Raw genomic sequence first — 20,802 nt, 5'->3', positions numbered from 1 at the left:
ATCCATCCATCCATCCATCCATCCATCCATCCATCCATCCACTATTTACTCATTCATTTATAGACAGGATCTCAGGTAGTCAAGCTGGCCTCAAGTTCCCTTTGTAGGCCAGGTTAGCCTCAAGTTCATTATACAGCTGAGGATAACCTTGAATTTCCAATCCTCCTGCCTCCACCTCCTCCTAAGTACTGGAATTACAGGAGTACCTGGTTTGTGTGGTGTGAGAGGTGGCAGCCAGGGGTTTGTGTGTGCTAGGGAAGTACTCGGTCAGCTGTGTCACATCCCCAGCCCATCACATCATCCGATACTTATTGAGCAGATATTATTTGACAAGTCAAGTTCCGGCTCCTCAGTACGTGATATCAGGGTGGGGCCCTCAGAGGACTTTGCCGTGGAGAAGCAGGGTGAGGACAGGACATGGGGTAAGTTCAAGGTCCCCAAACAGCAGCCCAGCAGACAAAGGGGCAGAGCACAGAAAGACGATACTGAGTAGGGGCCTGGGAACACCATGGGGGGAAAGTGGTTAGACTCTAGGCTGAGGGTGTTGGGGAAGAGAAGACCCTCAATTGTAGGCTTGAGGTCCCTCAAGTTCTCCTGCACTTCTTGCCAGAGAAAGAGGTGGACCCATGCTTCCTTCTTGTGCAACCGTCCATTTACACAGCACCTTCTGTCCATCCAGTCCAGGAGTTACAGGACACATGTGTGGGGCCCTTCCATTCGGGAAGACGGTGGGACAGGAAAGCAGGCAGCCACGTTGGTTTTCTCTCTGTGTCCATGCATTTGTACACCCTTGTGTTTGGGTGTATAAGTATGCATGGGTATATTGTGTACGCGTGCGTGCGTGCGTGCGTGCGTGCGTGCGTGCGTGCGTGCGTGTGTGTGTGTGTGTGTGTGTGTGTGTGTGTAGGCGACCTTGGGTAGGGGTTCCTCAGGCACTGTCTACATTGGTTCCTTTTTGTTTTTTTGAGATAGGGTCTTTCACTTGGACCTGGGCCTTGCTAGGTAGCCAGAGAACTCCCAGGGATCTACCTATTTCTGCCTCCCAGCAATGGAACTACAAGTGTGCTCTACCAGCCCCATTTAAAAAAAAACATATTGAGCCAGGCAGAGGTGGAGCACGCCTTTAATCCTAGCACTTGGGAAGCAGAGGCAGGAAGATATTCGAGTTTGAGGCCAGCCTGGTCTACAGAGTGAGTTCCAGGACAGTCAGGGCTACACAGTGAAACCCTGTCTCCCGAAAATAAATAAATGAATAAATAAATAGAAATAAACATGTTCTATTTAGTTTATGTAAATGAGTGTTTGGCATGTGTGTTTATGTGCACCACATGTGTGTCTGGTGCAAACGAGGGCATTGGATCTCTGGAACAGGAATCACATCCAGGTTGGAGCTGCCTCATGAGTACTGGGAAATGAACCTGGGTCCTCTGCAAGAGCAGTAAATGCTCTTAGCTGCTGAGCCAAGTCCAGCCACAGCCCCAACTTTTATGTAGGTGCCAGAATCAGGTCCTCATGCCTGGCAGGTACTTTACACACTGTACACACTGTTTCCCCAGCCTCTCCCCACCCCCCAAAAGGAAAAACAAAAAACAAGAACAACAACAACAAAAAACCCTCAAGTGCCAACCAGTCAAGGCCTGTGGCTAAGTGAACCACCTCCACAGCGGGAAGGTGGCAGGAATGTGAAAGATGTGATGTCTCAAGGAAGGAAAGCCTGTGATGTAGTGTGAGTGGATGTGATTAAAATATGTCTCTATCTCTGTAGCCATCCTGCCATGATCTGCCTATTAGGTCTACTTTGATTTTTGTCCCCTCTCTGCTGAGCTCAAACATTCCAGCCTGGGACCCAGTGGCCAAGCGCCCATCGGGCAGCCGTTCCTGGATCACAGACGCAGGGCTTAATCCTGGGCCTGGGCCTGGGCCTGGGCCAAGAGCCCAGACAGATGAATCAATCCCAGCTCTGGACAGAGCTCCCTCCTCCCAGCCTAGGCTGCCCGCCCCATCCTTGCCAGTGGGTTGGCCATCCCCATCCTCACCACAGGGCCCGCCCTTGCTGCTCGTGGGAGGAGCCCTATCCAGGAGCTTCCCAGCCGGGGAGACGCTGGGGTGAACCTGGAGCTGCCAGCCACTCCTTGCTGGGACTTTTCTTTCCATTTCTGAGCACAGGACTGCATGAATGCAAGCGTCCTTCTGAGCTATATTCCCGGCCTTTAAAAACATTTATTTATAGCTAGGCATAGTGGCCCAAGCCTTTAATCCCAGCGCTCAGGAAGTGAGCTCAAGGCCAGCTTGGTCTACAGTGTGAGTTCCAGACAGCCAGAGCCACATAGTGAGATCCTGTCTAAAAAAAAAAAACAAAACAGAAACAAAATAATAAAATAATAATAAAACAAATAAATAATAATAAAATAATAAAAATAAATAAATATTTACTTATTTATTTACATTTTGAGATAGGGTCTCACTAAGTGGTCCAGCCTGGCATTGAATTTACTCTGTAGCCCATGTTGGCCTTGAACTTTTACTCTTCTGCTTCAGCCTCGAGAGTGGCTGCGGTCGATCGCCAGTCTGTGCCACCAGGCCTAACTGGGGGGCTGACAACGCGGCCACTTATTTTGCTTATGTGGAAGTGCTAAAGTCTATTCCTGTAGACTTGACCAGCTGTGTGCTGGGTGTTGTCATTTTGAGTAGCTCTAGAGAGTCGGCTGGTTGGTGGGGCTGGGCAGCGGCCCCCCAGGCTGAGGACAGAGGTCCCTGGGGTCTGCCCTGCGGACATGGCTCTAACTGCTCAGCCTGTGGCACTCTGTGTCCAGTCACTCCCACAGGGAGGGTGAGGACCCCGCTGACCTGTGCCCTGTCATTGTCACAGGCTCCTGTCTGCCCTGTGGGCGTGACCCTGTGCAGGAATGGAATTCTTCTGCCTCAGTTTCCCCTTCACCTACAAAAGCCATCCTTGGGACCCTTGTCACATGTGGCCTTTATCTGAGCTTCAGATCCAAGGCCTCACCCCTCACCTACTCTTCCTCATTCCCAGCACTGCAGGAGACTGTGCTTCCAGGCTCCTCCATCTCTTCGTCCCGGGCCCTTCCTCCTCCCTCCTCCCAGACCCCTCCTCCTTTTCCCTCCTCCCAGACTCCTCATCCTTCTCCCTCCTCACAGGCTCCTCCTCCTCCCTCCTCACAGGCTCCTCCTCCTCCCTTCTCCCAGACCCCTCCTCCTCCTCCACCTTCTTCCTAAGCCTCTTCTCCTTCTCCCTCCTCCCAGGCTCCTCCTCCTCCCTCCTCACAGACCCCTCCTCCTTTTCCCTCCTCCCAGGCCCCTCATCCTTCCTCCTCCCAGGCACCCTCTCCCTGTTTTAGGCTCCTCTTCCTCTCCGTTTTCAGGCCCTTCTTCATCTCTCCATCTTCCCCCTCCTCCACGCCCTCCTCCCTCGTCCTTTGTTCACTGGTCTGTTCTAAGCACAGCAGCCAGAGGCTGAACAGACAACCCCAAGATCTGTGCTCTCACACTCCCACCCTGAACAGCCCATCTGTTCTCCTTGGCTGCCTCCCTGTGAATATCCTCCTGCCTCGGGGCCTTTGCACATCCTCAGTCTCTGCTGGCTGGCCCCACTCAAGTCTACCCTCATCTTGCTTGCTCCTGCCCCTGTTGAGTGCTCAGCGAAGTCTGATGTGCCGCAGCACGGGCTCCTGGTCTCTCTCTGAGCCCAGCTGCGCTGTTTGCTTCCGGGCACTTCTACGCCCAGCACCTGCCTGGCTGTCCCTCGCACTTACTAAAGCCGCGGTGCATCTTTGTGGAGTAACTTGGGGGCGGGGGACACTGAGATGAAAGCCAGTGCCCAGACCCCTCCCCTCCCCCACTGATCTTGAGAGACATTGGTCTCTCTCCCTGCTTGGAGAGCTCAGGGTGTGGCAAGGAGGAGTAGGTGGGTAACAGGATCCTCGACCCTTACCCTGTCCCCTCATCAGGCTCCAAGCTCCACTGCAGGATGATGGAGGAAGGGGGTCCCAGGGTAGGCAGAGCCTTGTTTGTATGTTTTGGGGTGCAGTGACAGGTGCCCAGCTTTCCTTGGCCTTGGCATGGACACACTATGTAGGGCTCCATTGGCTGGCTCTCTCCCCTCATGAGGCCTCTCTGAAGATGGCCTGGCGCCCCAGTGAGGCCAGAAACCATCTCCCTTCAGAACCTGCAGAAGGACGGGTTGACCGACGCCCACCTCTAGCCCAGTGGGGCCCATTTCAGCTTCCAGGCCTCAGGATTGTGAGATGGGAATTTGTGCTGTGTTTCAAGCCACAAGTTCATTGTCTGTGACAGCAACCCAGGAACTAGCACTGAGGCTTGTTGTGGATTAGTCCTTCTGTATACCGTGAAGATGTGTTGCTCTCATTGTTAACAAAAAGCTGATTGGCCAATGGCTAGGCAGGATTTTCAGGACAGAGAGAATGCTGAGGAGAAGAAGGGCGGAGTCTGAGGAGATGCCATGGGCACAGAGTGAGCAGGATGGGAAGTATGTACATGAGGTAAAAAGAGCCTCAGGACAGCACATAAATGAATAGAAATGGGTCAATTTAAGTTATAAGAGCTAGTTAAAAACACGCTTAAGCTATTGGCTGAGCATTTATAATTAATATTAAGTCTCTGTGTGGTTATTTGGGGAGCGGCTGGTGGGACAGAAAAGTGCCTGGACCATCAAGACCTCTGGGAGCAGACAGAGGAAAGAACCTTGGTGAAGGCAGGGAGTAAGGACCAAGGCCTTGTCTCCCGTCATAGTCACCCTCCAAATCTATTCACCCAAAGGGTAGGCAGTGACCACCCAGGGCCCAATAGGGAACACTGTTCAGGCAGAGATGCTCCAAATCACACCCTGCTTCTGTCCTTTTTGAGGTGTTTTCAAGACCCAAGAGCTGGGCATGATGGTGCACACCTCTTGTTGGAGGCTGGGGAGGCTGAGACAGAGGAGTGTGAACTGGAGACTAGCTTGGGCTACATGGTAAGTCTCAATAAAGAACAACAAAAACCCAAGAAGGATTGTGGTTCCCAGCACACAAGAGGTTGATGTTGGAAGGTCATTGCAGGTTTGAGGCCAGCCTAGGGGTGACTGGGCTACATCCTGGGCTACAGAGTAAAACCCAGTCTCAAAAATCTCCAGTCAACCAAACAAAAAACAACCAAGAGAACTGAAGGGAGTGTGTCCAAGTTCAGCGCTCAGGAAGGCTCCTGTGGTGATGTGGCCTTGACAGCAAGCTCTTGGCCTCATTGTCCAAGTTTGACTCTTCTCTGGCTGGCAGGCTGTCTGTCTGGATTATCTCCCCTTATCCACATGCTTCTTATCCACCTGTGAAAGCCACACTGTCAGCCCAGATGCTTGTCCACAGCCCGGTGAAATGTGGCCTGTCCACAGAGGAGCATGACTCAGTCACAGAAAGGAAGGAAGGGTGGGGACCATTGCGCTTGCCCAGCAGCCTGGAGAGAGGCCCTAAGGTCCATCCCCAGCTCCGGATAAAACAAAACAAACTAAGTTCTTGAACAAAGCTGTAGTAGCTCACACCTATAATCTCTGCTCTCAGGAGGATGATAAGATAGGAACAAGGTAAATTCAAGGCCAGCCTTGGCCATAGAGCAAGACTGTCAAAAAAAAAAAAAAAAAAGACATAATTGCTATAGAGATGGTTCAGCATTTCAGTGTGCTCGCTGATCTTACAGAGGACTGGAGTTCAATTCCCAGCACCCATGTTGGGTGGCTCACTACAGCCTCTAATTCCAGCTCCAGGGGATCCAGTATCTCTGACTGCCAGCATGTGTCCTCATGTGCACATGCCATACATAGATACACACAGAGAGATTTCAAAATAAAAATGAATTTTAAAGTCAAATAAGATGGAAGAGGGGACAGTGCGGCCACACGTCTGTGAGCAGAAGGCCAGAGTTCACTAGGGGGGATCTATGAAAGCATCCACACTGCCTGCTGAGCCACTCAGGCCTGTGTCCCCCCCTCACCCCACGCTGAGGATTCTCTACTGTTTAAAGTCTTCTCATCTTTGTGACCTTTGGCTCACAGGTGGCTCTGGGTGGAGTCCAGAAGCCTTTATGGAAATGAAAAGACTTGGGACAGGCTGGGAGTCAGACTGGGGAGTGGCCGACTGTGCAGGCCCCTGGGTCAGCCACTCTTGACCCTGCTCCTGCCCAATCAAGGCTGCAAAGTCACTAGGATCACCGTGTGGCATTGTTACAACCTGAACAACTGTGCACAGACTGTGACCTGGGTGGCCCTAGAGGGTCCCCAACAAGGAGGCCCTGGACTGTGTGCTGAGAACTGGAGAAAAAACACAATTTTGCCTAATGGTGGAGGCGCACACCTTTAATCCCAGTACTGGGGAGGCAGAGGCAGGCGGATCTCTGTGAGTTCAAAGCCAGCCTGGTCTACAGAGGGTGCCAGGACAGCCAGGGTTACACAGAGAAACACTGTCTTGAAAAAACAAAACAAAAACAAAAAACCCACCCACCCAACCAGACAAACAAACAAAACAACAAAAAAGAGTACAATCTAGACCCTAGATTCTAGGACATCAGGGGACAGATGCGATGACCTTCAGAAGCAGCAGCTGGGGCAGGCTGACAGGAGAGACTGCCTAAAGGGTGCAGGCATCCTTCTGGGAGCGGCAGTGTCGGGAAGTCCCGCTGTTGTGCTGGTTACACAGCCTTGCGGATGCGCTGAGGCCCGCCATATTTATTGCACAGTAAGATGGTTATAATAGGCGCTCTCATGTTATATGTATTTTATTTTACTGTGTGCGTGTGCATGTGTGCGTGAGAATGTAGGTGCTTGTGTGTGCAAATGTATGTGGAAGCTAGGTGTCTTCTTTCTTTCTCTCTTTTGTTTTTTGAGACAGGCTGTACTGGCTAATTTTATGTCAGCTTGACACAAGCTGAAGTCATCTGAGAGGAGGGAGCCTCAATTGAGAAAATGCCTCCTCCATAAGACCAGGCTGTACACAGGCCTGTAAGGCATCTTCTTAATTAGTGACTGATGGAGGAGGGTCCAGTCCACTGTCAGTGGTGCCACCCTAGAATGGTGGTCTTGGGTTCTATAAGAAAGCAGGCTGAATAAGCCATGAGGAGCAAGCCAGTAAGCAGCACCCCTCCATGGTCCCTGCATCAGCTCCTGACTCCAGGTTCCTGCCCTGCTTGTGTTCCTTCCCTGACTTCCTTCAGTGATGAACAGTGATGTGGAAGTGTTAGCCAAATAAACTCTTTCCTCCCCAAGTTGCTTTTGGTCATGGTGTTTCATCACGGCAATAGTAACCCTAACAAAGACACAGGGTCTCTCTCTGTAGTCCTGGCTGTCTTGGAACTCATTCTGTAGACCAGGCTGGCCTCAAACTCAGAGATCCACCCGCCTCTGCCTCCCAAGTGCTGGGATTAAACGCGTGTGCCATCACATCTGGCTGGTATCTTTTTGAGCACTCTCCACCTTACATTTTGAGGTGGGGTCTCTCATTTGAACCCAAAGTTCACTAATTCTGTTAGTAAGCTTGCTTCAGGGGTCTCCATCTTCTGCACGCTCGCTGAGCTTACACGTGGGCTGCTACACCTGCCTGGCATTCACACGCATGCTAAGGAGTCCCGGCACATTGCTCACACTAGCTTCACAAGTGCTAATCCTCTCACTGAGCCCTCTCCCTAGACCCGACTCACTGATTTACAATTTATACTTACTAAGACTTGTTTCTGCTTTATTTACAGTGAATGTGATATGTGGGGATGCCCTTGGAAGCCAGAAAAGGGCACTGGGCATCCTGGTGCTGGACTTAGAGGCAGGTGTGAGCCACCCAGGGTAGGTGCTGGGCATTGAACTTGGGTCCTCTGCAAGAGCAGCAAGCACTCTTAACTACTGACCCATCTCTCCAGCCCCTGTTCATTCATTTTTTGAGGCAGGGCCTTATGTAGCCCATGCTGGCCTCAAACTTGCTGTGTAGCAAGGAGGACCTTGAACTGCTGATCCCCTTGTTTCCATTTCTGAGTGCTGATATTACAGACAGGGTATGTGTGGTGCTGAGGTTGGAATCCAGAACTTCATGGGAGCCAGGCAAACACTACCAACTCTCCAGTTTTTGTTTTAATTGAGGCGAAATTTATAGAACGTGCAATCGTCCATCTTAGTTTAGACCATTTGATGGCGTTTAATAGACCAGGGTTCTGCCTGCATCGCCTCCCTCAAGTCCCAAGGCATTTCCTCCCTACGGCAGCTGTTTGGGGGTTGAGTGCACTCATATTTTAAAGTCTGTACAAGGGTATCTGGAAGGGGACGTACAAATGAAGTGGTAGGGATAATTAGCAGAACCGAGCTGGGAAGAGGTTGTGTGGGGGTGGAGGTGGTGACATTATTAATTCGTGTCCCTTGCCCTGGGGCAGGACTCGGTCCACACACGCACCCCCTTTCCTCAGGCTTCCCTGCACCCAACAGGCCACCACTCGTTTTCCTAGTGCGGTCCCATCTCCCCTCAAGGTTTGGAGTGGAGGAGGTTGTGACTCAACTGTGGTGTTGGGAAAACGCCAGCTGACGGTGTCACAGTCACTGTGTCTTGCTGATCCCGGGACCCAGAACAGGTCCCCTCAATGAGTCCAATTAGGTAAGGCACCTGGGACCAAGCCATCACCTTCGGCAACTTGGGTTATCTTTTGCTGCCACCTTGTGGTAAGTCTGGGAATTTTGACTCCCAGTGCTGTACTTTTTAACCTAGCGAGCACTTCGCACAGGCTGCCTGCTAGGTCCTGGTAAACTCTTGCCGCTACCTGGGCAGCCACGACAAAAAGGATGGCAACGATACCGGAGCCATCTCCTTTGCTCTAGGTGAAACAGCAGGCTGGGAAAAAAGGAGGGCCGATGGGGGTGAGGCTGGTCCCTGGGCCCCTAGGAAGACTGGCAGGTTTGGAGGAGGTTAAAGTTAGAAGAACGGGCAAATGCCTGCCTCCAGGGTGACCCCGTGCACGCCTTCCCTGACTTTCTCCTGCCCAACACTTTCCACCATGTCTAAATGATCAAATAATAAATGTTACTTTATTTTTTAGATTCATTTTTTTTTCCCGCGCAGAAATGGTTTATTATTATAGAGAGACGGAGAGAAAATAGGAGAGGGAAAGGGGGGGGTGTCGAGGGGTGCACACCTCTTGGGAGTGGAGGGAGAGAGCTCTTTTATTATTTTAAATTATGTGTATGTGTAGGTAAGTGCACGTGAGTGCAGGTCCTGCAGAGGTCGGAGGAGCTGGATTCCCCCGGAGGTGGGGTTACAGGACGTCGTGAGCACTTGAACTGGGCGCTGGGAATCGAACTCGGCTCCTCTGGAGGACCAAGCAGTGCATATTTTAACTGCTGAGCCATCTCTCCAGCCTGCCGAACTGATTTAACATCCGAAGGCCTGACAAGGAACGCTCTGTAAAGGTGCATGCGGAAAGGTTGTGGGAGATCACTGCAGCCTCTGAAGCGAGAGCAGGTCGGGAGCTGAGCTCACGGCCAGGTGTCAGCCGGGCGTGGTGGAGCACATCTGTAATCTCGGGAGGTTGAGGAAGTATAGCCGCGAAATCGAGGGTGCACTGGTCCACAGTGTGAATTCTGCCTCAGAACAAACCAAACAACAACGAGAAGTTCAGGCGCAGTGGGATAAAGGAGAGGTTACACAGAGCAAGGATGCTCTGAACTGTACCTATGGGCAGGTTCAGGTGAACGGGGCGGGGTGGGGGTGGAGGGGACCTGGGGGCTGGGTCCTCTTGGGGGGGGGACGACGCAGATTGGGTTGGGGGCGGAGCCTCTGCTGGGTCTAGGTGACTATAGACCGGTTCAATATGGGCGGGGCCGAAGGCGTGACCAATTGGGAGCGAGGGTGGGGCTGAAGGCGTGACCAAGAGAGGGACGAGGAAAAACGAGGGGCAGGGCTTAAAACAGGGGGCAGAGTCTGGCCGGGGTGGGTTGGGACCAGACCAATCAGGAAGCAAGGTAAGCCTGTAGGGGCGGGGCCAGGCCAGGCCAAGTTCTCCCGCTGTCCCGGGTCCTGGAGCTCTCCGGGCCGGGTATGTCTGTCACCGCTCTGGTGCCTCTTTTGCGGGCCGGGCCACCGCGTGTGTAGGATTGAGTAAGAAGCTGGTACAAGGCTGAGGTTGTTGAGCTCCAAGGCTCTGCGCTCCGGGTAAGGTGCCTGCTGGGACCCTGGCGAGCTCAGCTCCCTGGTCAGGCAGGTGCCAGAACACTGTGCTGTGGTGTCTCCAGCAGCCCTGAGGGTGAGCGGGGCTGTGGGGCCTGCGCGTGCATGCGTGTTTGAATAGCTCTGTGTGGGTGCGCACTGTATGCACCTGGGGAATAGTGTGCGCGTGTGTGGAGTTGCTACCGGGAGCTGAGTGCCTGTGCAAAGTTCTGTGTTGCGTGTGCAAGGTCTGTTCTGTGTGGGAGTGGAGTGCAGGGGTAAGGTACAGAAGGGTGCATGTGTCAGGGTATCATGGAGAGAAACGAGCTGGTAGGCACAAAAATACTGGGGGTGGAGGGTGGGCAATAGGGCAGGGTATCCGTGGCAAGCCATGGGGGAATATGTGAGGGCAATCGTGGGGATGTAAGAATTGAAATGCATGTGCCTGTTTGAGTGGGTGGCATTGAGGGTGCCTCTGGAGGCCTCTGAAAGAGTGGGGATGGGGAGATGGTATGGAGTGCTGCTTGCTTTCAGAGGGGTGAGTGTGGGTTGGGGTGGTGGGTAGTGGACAGGTGCCTGGCCTGGCTCAGTGGCCAAGCAGATCAGTTTCTTACTTTTAGGGCAGGGAGAAGAGTCGACCGGGTCACTGAGGGCTGGGGCTGCCCTGACAGCGTAGTGTCCATGCTTCGTGCGAAGGGAGCTGCCACCTCACTAGGAACTCTTTATTCACAGGCTCTGTGCTCACCCTGTCCTGGTGGTGTCTGAGTTCGAACATGGTGCAAAAATACCAGTCTCCTGTCCGAGTGTACAAGTATCCATTTGAGCTGGTCATGGCGGTGAGTGACCCCTGGTTCTTGGGTTCTCTTGTGACTGGAGGTCAGCTATGGTGGGAAGGAGAAGGGCCATTTCAAACTATGAGATGGGGAAGACTTACTGAACTATTCAGCTGCCCTGACTTCTTTGCCTGGCCACCCCCTTCCATCTGTCATGACTCTTGGAACCCTGCCTAGCAGATAGAATACAAGATCTAGTGTGGTGGTATGTGCCTGTAATGCCAGCATTCGAGGGGCTGAAGCGGGGCGATCAGGATTCAAAGCTATCCTGGGTTACATAGGAACAAAATCAGAGTCTGAGTCTGTAGACATGGCTGCGTGTCTGGCAGGGAGGCAGTGGGTGCCGAGGGCTGACCCCGGATCCTTGGCCTCCTGGGCCAGGTCTTTGCACTGAGGCCAGAGCTGGGGCATGGCTTGGACTCTTTCTCTGGGTTCCGTCACTCTGCTCCTGGAGCTTCGGTCTCCTTGGTGAAATGGGGCAGAGCTACAGGCTTGTGGTGGAGTAACAGAAGTGACAGGTGTCTCAGAAGCCCCATGGTTGACACATAGTAGGTACCTGTGACATATGGCATTCCCTGTTGTCACACAAGATCCAGAGCGGAAGGCAAAGCAGTGGTGAATGCTCATCCAGCTTGCAGAATGCTTTGAGTTCCATGCCTAGTGTGCCTAGTGTGCACGCGCGCGCACACACACACACACACACACACACACACACACACACACACAGAGAGAGAGAGAGAGAGAGAGAGAGAGAGAGAGAGAGAGAGAGAGAAGAGAAGAAAAGATAAGGTTTTATAAATAACTATACTGAAATATCTTGCAAGTGAAGTGTGTCCAACCTGTGGCCCATGGGTTTTGCGTGTTCCAGGACAGCTACAAATGTGGTCCAATATAGTCATAGACTACAACACCCTATGGATGTCAAAGGGTTGGACACCCCTGCTAGTGTCCTAAACACCAGTGTCTCCCCATTCTGCTGCACCCCACCCCTACGGCTAACCCAGCCTTCTTTTTAAGAACCCATCTCAGCTGGTAGATCTGTGCATGTGTCCTGTCTGATCCAACTCTGCGAGCCCACGTGCCTGTTTTTCTAGTCAGACAGAAGACGAAGGCCCACAGAAGCCATTGTTACACTTGGCTGATTCCTAGAGTGGTGAGGTTGACAAGATGGGTAGCCTTGGAGCGGGTTACTTCACTCCCAACCCTCTGCTGCCCATCTTTAAAGGGTTTCCAAATCATGGTGACGAGTCGTGGATTGAGGGAACTCATATCTGCAGGCTCCTAATGTAGGCTCTGATGAAGAGGAAATGAGCCATGAATTCTGGCTCTCACTGTGACTCTTGTCCAGGCAGGCTGTAGGCTTCCCTTCTTTGTCATGGGCCTGTGACTCCAGAGGGTGAAACTCAGTCACTTTGGTCAGAAGTGGATCCACACTGTCTCATGCCACACTCTGGTTGTCACGGTGATTAACTCTGCGCGCGTGTGTGTGTCCATCCCAGCACAAAGCTCACTCCATACCAAGCAGATGGAAAATACTAGAGGAGGGTTGTATCTCAGTAGTGGAGTGTCCTCTCAGCATGAACAAAGCGCTGGGCTCAGTCCTCAGCACCCCATTTTTATATGGCAGTGCTTAACTATAATCCCAGTCTAGAAGTTTAGAGGCAGAAGGCTAGGTTATCCTCATCTTGTCATGAGTTTGAGGTTAGCCTGAGCTACTTGAGACTCTGTATAAGGAGAAAAGGCTGCCGAGATGACTCGTTGGATGAAGGTGCCTGCCTGCCAACCCGATGACCTGAGCCTCACCCCCGGCCCCCAAATGCTGGAGGAAGAGAACAGATTCCCACAGCTGTTCTCTGACCTCCACGTGCACGGCCCCCCAAACAAACAAACAAACAATGTAATTTAAACATTTGAAAAAGATCACCGAGGGGGTAATGGTAGGTGACCGTAAATCCTCTAGTCTCCTGGCTACTCACGCAGTCTAAGCTTCAGAACCCATCATTCACTGAGTAGAGGAGAGAGCCTGTTCTCACCTTCTGAGGTTGCTTTGAAACCAGGGCTTTCAGCCATGAAGTTGAGACACATGTCTACAGGGTGGAAAACAATCTGATGTGTGGGCGTAATACATGTAAACTCCGTTGATCATGCATGGGTTATAAAAAATATTCACAGTCAGATGTGGTGGCACTTGCCTAGAACCCGAGCAGTAGGTGGGAGGGTAGTGGAGGCAAGAGGGTCAGGAGACCAAAATCATTGTGAGCTCCAAGGCTAGCCTGCACCACATGTGACACTATCTCCCCCACACCCCCAATTTAAAAAAAAGAAGAAGAAAAAGGAAAGGTTTCAACAGTGATTTTCCAGCATTTGGGGGGCTGAGGCAGGAGGATCTCTGTGAGTTTAAGGCCAGCGTGGTCTACATAGGGGGTACCAAGTTAGCCAGGGCTATGTAGAGAGACACTGTCTCTAAAGCCAAGCCAAACAAACAAACAAACAAACAAATTAAATAGTAAATTGCATTGAGTCATCTTCAAAGTGTTCTCTAGAGGGTGGGTCCCAGCCATCTCCTTGCCTCTTCCGGCCTGCTCCTGTCTGTGTCCACAGCCTGCAGCTTCTCCACAGACAAAGACGCTTTGCTAACTGTTGACAAAACGCTATTGTCCCTCAAATAGCTACATAACTAAGCGGAACTTGTGGCTCTGGAGGCACAAAGGGGTTTTTCTGCCCTTAATGCCCCTCTTTGTTCCTCAGCTGATACTCGCCCTCAGCGTGGGTTCCAGGCTGGACCCTTAGGGATGAACTCAGCTGCCTCCAGGCATCCGAGGAGCTGCTGGCTGGTTGGTTTCTGTTTAACAGAAGTGTCTGGAGAACTGAATCACCCCTTCATGCTGGCCTCCTAGAAAATGTATTGATTTACTGACCTCTAAAACTTTTTAAAGATTTATTTATTTACTTACTCTTTTTTGTGTGTATGTACATGTGCCTGCATGAGTTTGTGCGTCTTGTGTGTGGGGGTACCCACTGAAGCCAGAGCATGTCGGAATGGGAGTCACAGGTGGCTGTGAGCTACCTGATGTGGGTGCTGGGAACTGAACCCTGGTCTTCTGGAAGAGCAGGAAGTGCTTTTAACCACCAAGCTATCTCTCCAGCAAGATTTCTTAAAAAAAAAAAAAAAAAAACCAACAACAAAAAAACAAACTTATACAATTTGAGAGAGACAAACAGACAGAGACAGACAGAGAGACTGAGAATATGAATTGATGTAGAGGCCAGAGGACAACTGTCTGGATTCAGTTTTCTTTTACCAGGTGAGTTCTGGGAATTGAACTCAGGTCTTTAGTTTTACCACAGACATCTTTACGCACCAAGCCATCTCACTGGCCCAATTGATTGATTTTGTTTTGAGACAGGATCTCACTCAAGCTGTGGCTCAAGCTGGTCTGGAACTCACAGCAATTCTCCTGCCTCAGCCTCCTAAGTGTGGAGATTATTTCAAAAGATTTGAGCCAGGCTCAGTGGGCAAAGGGCTTGTGTGTAACTATGAGGACCTGAGTTATCTCCCCTGTACTCATATAAAAGCTGAGTGCAATAGTGTGCACCTCTAACCCTCAGGATGGGGGTGGAGAGCCAGGCAGATCTCCAGGACTCACTGGCCAGTCAGTCTAGTAGAAACACACTGAGCTCCAGGCTTAGTGAACAATTCTGCCTCAAAAACAAGATGAAGAGTAATGGAGGAAGCCACCAGCATCAGCTTCTGATGTCCACACGTGCACCTATTCACACACACACACACACACACACACACACACACACACACACACCCCCATACATGCATGCAGAGAAAGAATTTGGCTCATGCACTTGGCAGGCTAGGCAGGAAAAGTGCAGATTCAAGTCCAGCTTTGGCTATATAGTGAGACCTTTAAAAGGAAAAAGAAAAAGGCAGGAGGGTGGTATGTCTTTGTGTATGTGTGTGGCACATGTATATACAGTGTGGATGTATACTTGTATGCACATGTGTATGAGAAGACCAGAGGTCGATGTCAGGTGACATGTTTCCTCAATCATTCCCCACCTTTATTTTATTAAAAACCCTTTTCAATATTTTTTGGGGGGAATGTTGGGGGACAAGGTCTTACCATGTAGACTTGACTTGGCCCAGAACTTGCTGTGTAGGCCAGGCTAACCTCAGGCTCACAGAGATCCGCCTGCCTCTGCCTCACAAGTACTGGGATTAAAACTGCACTACAGTGTCTAGTAATGACTTTAAAAAAAGATTTATTTTATTTTAAATTATGTGTATGCATGTGTGTCCATAGATGGGTATGTACACATGAGTGTAGGTGTCTGTGGAGTCCAGAGACACCAACCTCCCTGGAGCTGGAGTTACAGATGGTTGTCAGTCAGCCTCCTGACATGGGTGATGGGAACAGAACTGGAGTCTTCTAGAACAGTGGCACATGCTTTTAACTGATGAACGTCTCTCTAGCCCCTTAAAGTTTTTAAATCATGTTTTATTTTATGACTAGCAAAGCAATTTACACATTGAATAATACTATAATAGAATGATATGATTTTTTGTTTTGTTTTATTTTTGCTTTTCAAGGCAGGGTTTCTCTGTGTAGTCCTGGCTGTCCTGGAACTTGCTGCAGACCAGGCTGGCTGGAACTCACAGAGATCCACCTGCTTCTGCCTCCCAAGTGCTGAGACTAAAAGTGTGTGCCACCACCCCTTGGCTGATCTGATATAGTTTTAAACAGAAGGAAAAAAGGTGACGTTTTGAGGCAGCCTAGCTCCTGCTTCAAGTGAACAGGCTGAGAGAGAGAGAGCAAGACACCCACCTTTATCTGAGATAGAGTCTCTCACTGAGTCTGAAGCTCATTGTTTTTAAATGTGGGGCTGGGAAGGAAGCTTAAGGCTTTATGCTCGGTACTCACACTATAACTAGCCAGTGTGTTGCTTTTGACATTCTCATTTGAGATGTCTTTAGCAAGATAAAACTCTCTCTGAACGAGATTTTAGCTTTATGAGCTGCACTGAAGTTTCTTGACCCAGACCTAGGAAACAAACATCAGTCCCCAGGGTGAGGGACGGTTTTCCCCTCCTTGTGTGAGAGAATGTAGTGTTAGAATCCCACTGTCAAGGCCTCCTCACCGACAGGCACCCTACTGGGACATGCTTACACTCTCACCTGGGAAGTGCATTTACACCAAAGGGCACACACCCTGTTTCCACTCCCTTCCCTGCCTCCTGCCTGGGAAGCAGAGCCTGGTAGCCCTGAACCCAGAAGAGGCTCCCTCCTCTGCTGAGATGCCACCATGCTGTCTGTCTCTGGAGCTGGAGCCTGAACTCTGCAGAGTGTCCACCATATTGTTGCTGCTTTGGCTGTCCACGGAGTTAGTAACTCTTGTCGTAAATTCCTTATTCTTCAGGAATCCCCGTACAAACCTAACACTGGGTTATTTTAACTTTGGGTGTCGTTTTGTTCTGTGTCAGTAACACCCAGCACACAGCAGAGCTTGGACCAGGATTAAGGGACTCTCACTCAATAGAGGGACCTTACATGATGACACTTGGTAAAGCCCTGAGCAACCCTTGGCCATGAGGCTTCAGAAATGACCTTGTCCTTTCTCGTATGGCCACTGTCCCAGGTTGTCTTGGGCTCCAAATCCCCTTTGGCTCTGCAAACGTAAGGAAGAAAGAGGGCTTGAAGAGGGATTTTGTAAGCAGTAGATTTTCCAGGGGTTGTAGAGATGTTGTTCCATTCTTCTGCAATTTAGTGTTAAAATATTTAAAACCTTGGCCATGCTGTATTGATACGCAGCATGTAATTGAGCAAATGGATCATTAATAAGGAGCCGGATACTCTTGCAGCCCGGGCCAAAAGCAGTTCCAGTGGCCTGGTTGCTGTGGACATCCTTTTAATAAAGCAGCTGGGGCCTTATTTAAGTGAGATTAAATGAGTTCCCTGGGGCGTCATTTGATCTGGTTGCTAACTGATGCAGGGAAGCAATTCTGCCTGGGTGATGAACTCTGATTTGGTCTATCCCTATCCACTGCCCAGCAAAGAGTCCCCTGATGTCAGAGGATGTCAGAGCTGCAGTGGACAGGAGGAGGTCCTTAGCCATCCTTTCCGCAAGCGTTAGCTCCTAGAGGCACTGGATCATTGGTCGCTTTCGCAGCAGAAGAGCGTCATTCTTCTGTTGACTTGTTTACTTGTTTTTAAGGGTCTTTTTCATTAAAGAACTTTCTGTAAGGTGGCACCGTGTCTGCCTGGTGGTCAGGTTCTCTTTCTTTTCTTTGTGTATGTGTGTATGGTGTGGTGTCTGTGCACGTGTGTTCATTACTCTCCTTGACAGGGTCTCTCACTGAATTTAGAGCAAGCGCATGCCAGTGATCCTCCTTTCTCTGCCAGTATCAGGGCTGGGTGTTGGGGTTCTAGCTCAGATTCCCATGCTTGTGCATTGCCACCCACCAAACCATCTCCCCAGTCCCATTTATTTATCTTGATTGTTTGTTTGTTCGAGACAGGGTTTCTCTATGTAGATCAGGCTGGCCTGGAACTCTCTATGTAGACCAGGCTGGCCTCACACTCATTGAGATCCACTCGTCTCTGCCTCCTGAGTGCTGGGATTAAAGGCGTGCACCATCACACCCAATTTATTTATGTCTCGAGACAGAGTCTTGCTCTGTAGCTCTTGGCTGGCCTGGAACCCTTATGAATAACATGATAGCAGGGCAGCTTTGGACTTGTGTCTATCCTCCTGCCTCTGTTTCCTGAGTGCTGAGATTATAGTCCTGTGCTACCATGTCTGGCATGTATGAAAAACAAACTTTTTTTTTTTAGATTAAAAAACTATTTTATGTATGAGTGTTTTAACTGCATACAGTGTGTGTATGTGTGTGTGTGTGTGTGCATGTGTGTGTGTGTGTGTGTGTGTGTGTGTGTGTGTGTGTGTGTGTGTACCACATGCACGGTTGGTGCCCACAGAGGTCAGAAGAGGGTGTTAGGTCTCTTGTAACTAGAGTTATAGACAGTTGTGAGCCACAATGTGGGAGCTAGGAACCAAACCTTGGTCCTCTGTACGAGCAGCAAATATTCTTAGCACCCAAACCATCTCTCGAGCTCCCTATCCAGCGCTTTTAAGGTATTTTTGTCTCCTCGCCACATCAAGCTCTCCTGTAGCCGAGGCTTAAATCAAATATGCAGCTAAGATTGGTCTTGGATTCCTGACCCAGCTTCTAAGTACTGGGATGATAGCCGTGTGCCGCTGGGCCTGCTCAGGGTCGTCAACAACACATGCATAGAGACCTTGGTGCAGAAACCAAAACAAACAGACTCAAGACCCCACTTCTGGAGCTGAGAGATACCGTCAGGAGTATGCACTTGTGTCTCCCAGTGAACACACGGGACTCGGAGTTCACCGCTGCGGGCTGGGTTGCCGCTCAGCGGCAGAGCACGTGCTGGGGGCACAGGAGGCTCTGAGTTCCAGCGTCAGCTCCATAAACAATAGCAACAAAACAAAGCCCCACCATGGCAACTGTTTAAAGTCTGTTGTCAGTGGCATTAGGGACAAATGCATTGCTGGGCAACTGGCACCCCCAGAGGCCTCTCACCGCCCAGCTGAGACTACCTGCAAAACACCTCTTGCTCCACCACTGCCCTGGACTCTGGAGACCCTCCACGTTGCTTTGTCTACAAACTGAGCCATCCTAGGTGTCTCGAAGGGAAGAAATCACACTATGTTTCCTCCTTTGTGCCTGGTTTATTTCATTCAGCTCCTCCCACGTTGTATTAATGTTCACACCTTGTTTGTTTGTTTGTTTGGGTTTTGGGGGTGGGCAGTGCCCATGCCGTGGTGCAAGGATGAAAGTCAGCAGACAGTTGAGTCAGTTTTCTTCTTCTGCCTTGTGGGTAACTGGCCATCAATCTCAAGCTACTTAGCAGCAAGCACCCTTACCTGCTGGGCCATCTCACTGACTTAGCCCATAGCCCGCCCGCCGTGTGTGTGTGTGTGTGTGTGTGTGTGTGTGTGTGTGTGTGTGTGTGTGTGTGTAAGTGCCGGTGCTCTTGGGGGCCAGAAGCATTGAATCTCCCAGAACTAGAGTTCCAGGCAGTCGTGAGGCAGGCATGGAACATGAGTGTTGGGACTCAAACTCAGATGCTCTGGAAGAACAGTGGGAGCCCTTACCTGCCGAGCTGTCTGTCCAGCCCAGGCATCAGCTTTTATAGACTTCATAGACTCTCAGCAGTGTTTCACTGGGGACCAAGTGAAACTCACTTGAAATGTGCCTTTGTGGGAGAGGAGAATGTTAAAGATTCAAGCCATACTTAGGGGAAAGTTGTATCGGAATCCTGCTGCCTGAAGGGGGGCATCCAGCCAGGAATATAGGGCTGCCCAGTCTTTCTTCTCTACCTGCTAAGGGTATCAATCTCCTTCTGCAAAATGGGGACCCCATAGGACGAGGCCTTGCTGGGCCAGGCTGTGGGCCTTGGACCTGCTCTCTTGCTGAGCAGGCAAGCCTGGTTGTTCAACCCCTCCCCTCCCCCGCCGCCACCCGGCAAAGGGGCTGTAACTTGATCCTTCTGTGGCTCTGTGACCCCAGAAGGCCACACCACATGCCTGTTTGGTCTGGACAGGCTCAGGCTTCCTTAGTGGGTGGCCAGGCCAAGTATGGGGACATGAGCTGGTAGCTGAGCTCCTTGGCAGGGACAGAAGTTTGTGAGCAGGTTTGTGGCATGGGCAGGTTCTGTGAGCCACTGCCGGGAGCGGCCAAGCGCCCTATCACCGTCAAGGCAGAGCTGCCAGGCACTGAGCAGGCATTTGAACTTCTGTTCCTTCTCTGAGCCCAGCACAGGAAGGGGATGCAAGGCTAGCTCAGTGGACCCTCAGAGAGGGTTACATGGGGTGGAGTTGGGAGGGTAGACACTCCCGAGCAATTGAGCAACTGTCTAAGAAGCAATGGATATGGGAGTGTCAGGGATGCGCTGAACACGGTCTGAAAGTGTGAGCTTATGCCACCCCCACCCCGTGTGTGTGTGTGTGTGTGTGTGTGTGTGTGTGTGTGTGTGTGTGTGTTTGTGGTGTGTATGTGTTTGTGTGTATGAGGTGTGTGTGCATGTGTGCATGTGCACACACACTCACATGTGACTATTTGACTTGAGGGGTAATGCAATGCAAGAACCTAGAACCCATACTTTGGCTGCCAGGGGTCAAATGCCAGCTTCTCTCCTCACAAGCTGTGTGACTGTGGGCAAGTGGCTCAGTCTCTCTGAACCTTGGTTTCTCCATACCCACATGACTGCTACCTACCTCCTCGGATTGTTGGAAGGGGTAGTGTGAAATGCCTGGAATGTTCCATCCTGACTCACGGTGACTGACCCTTAGTGCTCACTGTTCTTGTTGCCACGGTGACAGGCAGACAGCTGCACTGTACATGCCTTCCTGGGACTCACCACTAGGAGCTTAAGCAAGCTTTCCTGGGCAGGGGCCACATTCTAGAACATTCTCCTGTAAGAAAGCAAGGGCTCTCTTAGTTCCTGCCCTGGGGTAAGAAGGAGCAGCCTATCTTTCTGCAGTTGGAGCAGCATCCTGTTTTCCTGGCTTTAGGACAAGAACAAGAAATATGAGAGGCAGGCAGGAGACTGGCTCAGTCGTGGGGTGCCCTCTCACCAGGCCAGTCCCCTGCCTTCCCTGGCCTCCACTTGTGCATCTGTGGAGGGGGAGTGTCATAGAAATGTGGTGGGGGACACGGACTTCCACACCATTATGCCTTGTGGTTGGTACTCTGTCAGA

General features: G+C 50.9%; 1 protein-coding gene across 1 annotated transcript in view; it reads left to right on the top strand.

The window, feature by feature from the left end:
• Positions 1 to 10,017: 10,017 nt before the first annotated feature.
• Sec14l5 (SEC14 like lipid binding 5) overlaps positions 10,018 to 20,802 on the top strand; it is a 40,274-nt gene continuing 29,489 nt past the window's right edge. The window contains exons 1-2 of the mRNA XM_037200659.1: positions 10,018 to 10,272; positions 10,908 to 11,011. Coding sequence (XP_037056554.1) covers positions 10,949 to 11,011 — 63 coding nt within the window. The 5' untranslated portion in view covers positions 10,018 to 10,272; positions 10,908 to 10,948. The remainder of the gene's footprint in view (positions 10,273 to 10,907; positions 11,012 to 20,802) is intronic.

The sequence above is a fragment of the Peromyscus leucopus genome, chromosome 8b (assembly GCF_004664715.2).
Source record: "Peromyscus leucopus breed LL Stock chromosome 8b, UCI_PerLeu_2.1, whole genome shotgun sequence".
Lineage (NCBI taxonomy): Eukaryota > Metazoa > Chordata > Mammalia > Rodentia > Cricetidae > Peromyscus > Peromyscus leucopus.
This window is presented reverse-complemented; position numbering and strand designations above follow the sequence as displayed.